The sequence below is a fragment of the Elephantulus edwardii genome, unplaced genomic scaffold, assembly GCF_000299155.1.
Source record: "Elephantulus edwardii isolate Elephantulus edwardi_28Jun2011 unplaced genomic scaffold, EleEdw1.0 scaffold00042, whole genome shotgun sequence".
NCBI classification, from domain to species: Eukaryota; Metazoa; Chordata; class Mammalia; order Macroscelidea; family Macroscelididae; genus Elephantulus; species Elephantulus edwardii.
The window spans coordinates 20,177,104-20,181,664 of NW_006399792.1; the positions used below are offsets into that span (position 1 = coordinate 20,177,104).

The 4,561-nt window shown below is 38.8% G+C and overlaps 1 protein-coding gene across 1 annotated transcript in view; it reads left to right on the forward strand.

The window, feature by feature from the left end:
* Positions 1-4,561, forward strand: part of CCDC158 (coiled-coil domain containing 158) — a 137,976-nt gene that overhangs the window by 102,793 nt on the left and 30,622 nt on the right. Inside the window, exon 21 of the mRNA XM_006885340.1 lies at positions 2,961-3,061. Within this exon, the coding sequence (XP_006885402.1) occupies positions 2,961-3,061 (101 nt within the window). The remainder of the gene's footprint in view (positions 1-2,960; positions 3,062-4,561) is intronic.

A 4,561-nucleotide genomic window follows, 5' to 3' on the forward strand; every position in this document is an offset into this window, starting at 1 on the left:
CCTCGCAAATTTCATTGTAGTATTTTGCTTTGTCATTCCGAGCAGCCTTTTGGAATCTTCTGTTCAGCTCTTTAGTATCTTTAATTCTTCCTTGTGCTTTGGCTTCTCTACGCTCCAGTGCAATCTTCAGTTAAGACAGTATTATAAATATTCCCTGACTATCTATGTCTTGACAAATATAGAATGAACTTGAACCTTTATGAACTAAGAAATGTTTTTCTTAGACTAAAATTGAATAATGAATGACATTTAAAGGAAGTGAAACATGAAGTCTCATATAAACTTCCAAAATAACAAACAGATATTTTGGAGAAAGTACAGTCAGAGTGTTCCTTGGTGGCAGAGAAGACAAAACTTCATTTCACATACTTTGGGCACATTGCTGGGAGAAGCTATTCCAAGGAGAGGAACATCATGCTTGGCAAGATGAAGAGACAACGGAAGAGAGGAAGACTTTCAACTAGATGAATTGACAGTGACTGCTTCACTGGGCTTGAATATATCTGAAATAATGAGAATGGCACAGGATAGGGCAGGGCTCCGATCTATTGTCAGGGCTCATACCTGTTGTTCATTGGGTTACTATGAGTTGTATTCAACTTGATGACACTTAACAACAACAAATTGAAGAGCAGACTTAGATTTTCTTATCCCAATGTGTAACCTATTAATAACTTTGTATATTTACTTTTGTTCTTATTACCTTCATAATGCTTTAGATTTACTTAATATATCTAATCTATGTGGTAAGAATTATTATTCTCGTATGTAGATTGGGAAACTGAGATTTAAATTGCTTAAGTGTCTTTGCCAATAACACAGAACTTGGAAATGGAGGTCAGATTTGCAGTCAGGCCACTCTGGCTCCTGACCTCCTGCTCATGGTCACATTGTGTATACAAAACTGCCTGGGGAAAGGCACAGTCCTAGACCTGGAGAGAAGACAACCTACTTCAGCGAGGTAACTAAAACTTCACTGTAGAGTTTCTCCATGGCTAGAAAAATACATTGTGCTGCAGAGGGTTTGCTTATGTGTCAGCAGCAGTGCTAAACTGAACTGGTGGTGTGAGCTCTCACAGTATGCAGCAGGCTTCCCTCAGTGAGGACTGCTTCTAAAGAGGAGAGAATGGCAGGCTTGAGCTTGCACATTCACATTGGAAAAAGGATTTTAGCAAAATGGAGTATGAAACATACTAGGAAATAAATGCATGTGCATGTTCTGTGCTATGAAAAACTGGCCATTTTTTAAACTCAGACTTAAATGACATGAGAAAGAAGAGCAGGATTGCTGTTTCATTACATTTCACTAATGGCAGCACTTTAATCATCATCTTAGTTTTTCTTACTCTAGAAGCTTCTGTGCCATGTAAGCTAAATCATGTTCAGAGAGAAAAGGAGATGATAGCAGCCGGTAGCTATGAGAACTACATCTCTGTTTGTGATGTGACTTTTATTTTATTTTGTTGTTACAGGTTACTAAGTAGCATGCTCTGTTAAGGAAGTTTACATATAAAGCCTTTAAAATACCTATTGTTGTTGTTGAGTGCTACTGAGGCCACACGACTCATAACTCAAAACCTAATCCTGTCCTGTGCCATCCTCAGAATCTGTCATGTTCAAACCTTTTATTGCAGTCATTGCATCAGTCCATATCATTGAGGACTGGCCCCTCCTGTCAACATGCCCAAAATATATGAGACCAAATTTCACTATCGTTACCTCTAACAAGCACCCTGGTTGCAATTTCCTCCAAGGCAGATTTAATTATTTCAGTAGTCCATGAGATAGTAAGTACTCAATTAAAAAGCATTAATTCTTCATTGATCTTCCTTATTCATTGTCAAGCTATCAGATGGATATTAAGCAATCAGAAATATTATGGTTTGAGTCGTGTGCACCTTAGTTGTTAAACATCCTTGCTCTTTATTGTAACACATCCGTTTGGATTTTTTTTTATGTCAAGATACTTTATTTTTAAAACACGTCACAACACTAACCTTTGGCCCATTCTGCCTCTAGATGAGCTACAACTGCTTACTCAGCAGCTGGGTGCATTCTTTAGTAGCATGAGTGAAAAGTGAATAAAAATGGATATAAAACAAATATTCAAATAGTTTCTATAGGAACACAGATAAGTGTGACCCCATCGCCTAGTTTTCCATATTGTTGCATCTGTTCCATCCCACCCTACTCATGAAGACATTTCAAAACTAGCAATAATTAAGTTAAATGGTCCCTCCCCAAATCCCTTAATTCAAGCAAAACTTGTAGTTAACAGCTACCGCAATGGTATCTACACATTAAGTGTAGTAAAGTGCTAGTAAGCTGAAGTACAACTTGTTGGATGCCGTTTCATTCCACTTTCCCAAGCACAAGACAAAGGCAGAGTGCTGACATCCTGTTCCTCCACTTTGAGTGGATACTCATAGTTCTTGATTTGCTGCATGAGTTGCCATGTTGGCCCAGACATCATCTAGTAGATAGTTGGCCTCTGGAACCCATTGAAAGTAGTGTCAGCAGCAACAGTGTAAGCATCCATGTTTTCAAACAACATCCAGTCCCCCACATGCACTTCTGGCAGGTTACAGCACTCAACAGTCCAATCCAGGCCATCACATGTTGGTCCCCAGATGCTAGATGAGTAATATTTCTCATCTGGTTTGGGTCTCTTTTGCAGCAGAGGCTTTACATGTGCATGATAGTAAAGGATGCAATTAAATGAGCCATATACCCATCATTCACATACTACATAAAGGTTTATTCACTCGATTCATCTTCATCATCAGAGCCTGTCTGTTCTTTTAATACAAGTTTCCTGGCAATGATATTAACAGCAAGAGTGAAAGCTGATACAACATAGTATCTACCTGGCTCAGCTATGATTTTTACTCCACAATCTGATGGAAATGCTGGATTGATTACCCTGGTGATCTCTTCAAATTTTAGCTTCACATCCTCAGATCCAGGAAAGCTGCCACCAATATCAAGCAGATACATGCTACAGCCAACCTCAGCTCCCATGCCAAAGACACAACGGGCATCAGATATTGCTTGCACAAAGGTCTTAGGGTCGGTACAGCCACTTCCCACAAGGAAGCTGACACCAATTACATCAATGTTGAGTTCTTTAGCCCATTCTCTAAGAAACCTGCTGGTTTTGAGTGTAGCACCAAATTTAACACTAAGGTGACAGACTGCTTTGGAATCATCAGTGGCAATCCGCAAAACCAACTTTGCTTTTGTATGTGTCCTGGCAACTTTCATCTGCTCTACTTCACTATCAAAAGTCATCATCTGAACTCCAGTATTGGCAACATACTTAATTTGCAATATTTACAAGGATTTGCATAGATTATCCTCTCTGGAGCCACCCTAAGACTCTGTACCAACTGTATTTCATACTTGCTAGCACAGTCAAATCCTGTCCCTATGGTAGCCAGGGTCTTCACTATGGCTCTGCTGTCATTACATTTGAGTGCATAAAAGGGAGTGACCCTAGGAAGAGCTTTTAGCCATCTTAGATGCTTCTTCAGGATGTCTCCAAAGTCTGCAACATAAAAGACATCTTTATCATCTGAAGAGGAAACTTCATTAATTCTTTGGTCCAGAATATCCTTGGCAGTAAAACCTTCATCAAGAAAATGGCAGTCAAACTCTCCATTACTAAAGCTGTTCATGGTTTCTCAATGTTTTTTTCCAATATGAATTAAAGAGGAAAACTAAGAGACTGAATTTTAAATTATTTCCTGCTTCTCACAAAGGCCAAGTCTTTTGGGATTTCAAATCCGACTGAGTGGCAGGCTTCTATCCTTGGTGTAGCACTGTCAATGTTCTCAGTGCAGACAGAAGCCATGGACTGCCCTGTGTAGATGCCGCAGCGGGAACTTGGGAAGAATGGATCCACAGGTCCTGGTGCTGTCCCTGCTGCCTCCACCCACCAGAGCACCACCGGCCCATGGCAGCGCTGGAGTTGCTTTGATTTCTTGACTGTTGCTACCATAGATGTTGATTATGGATCTAGGTAAAATAAAATCACTGAAAACTTAAATCTTTTCTCCATTTATAATGATGTTGTCTGTTGGTCCAATGATGAGGTTAGGAATTTTGTGTTCATTTTTAATAAGTCATTAAGATAGCATCTCTTAGAATGTATAAGAAAGTGACCTTGGCATTTATAGCTATTATTTGACAAAAATATTTTCTAGCCAAGATTATTTTTTATTATATTTACATGCACCAAATTTTTCATGGTACCCAAATGCGTAAAGATAACACAGCTTTGGCTCTTCCTCACACGTTGCCGCAAATGATGGCAAATGTGTTTCTAAGCACAGTCTTCAACTTAAAAAGTGTGCAGCAACGTGTTAGAATATTCTAGGCTGTCTGCAGTTTAAAGATGTCTCGTATTTACCATTTTGAGTTTATATTTTAAGCCTTCATTTTTCTTCCTACATTAGCTTGATTCTGTCCTTAAATCTCAGTGCTATGTTTGTAAAATGGAGTGCAGACATCTTTTTAAAAAAATTTTAAAAATATATTTTTAAATAAAACACATTTAGAA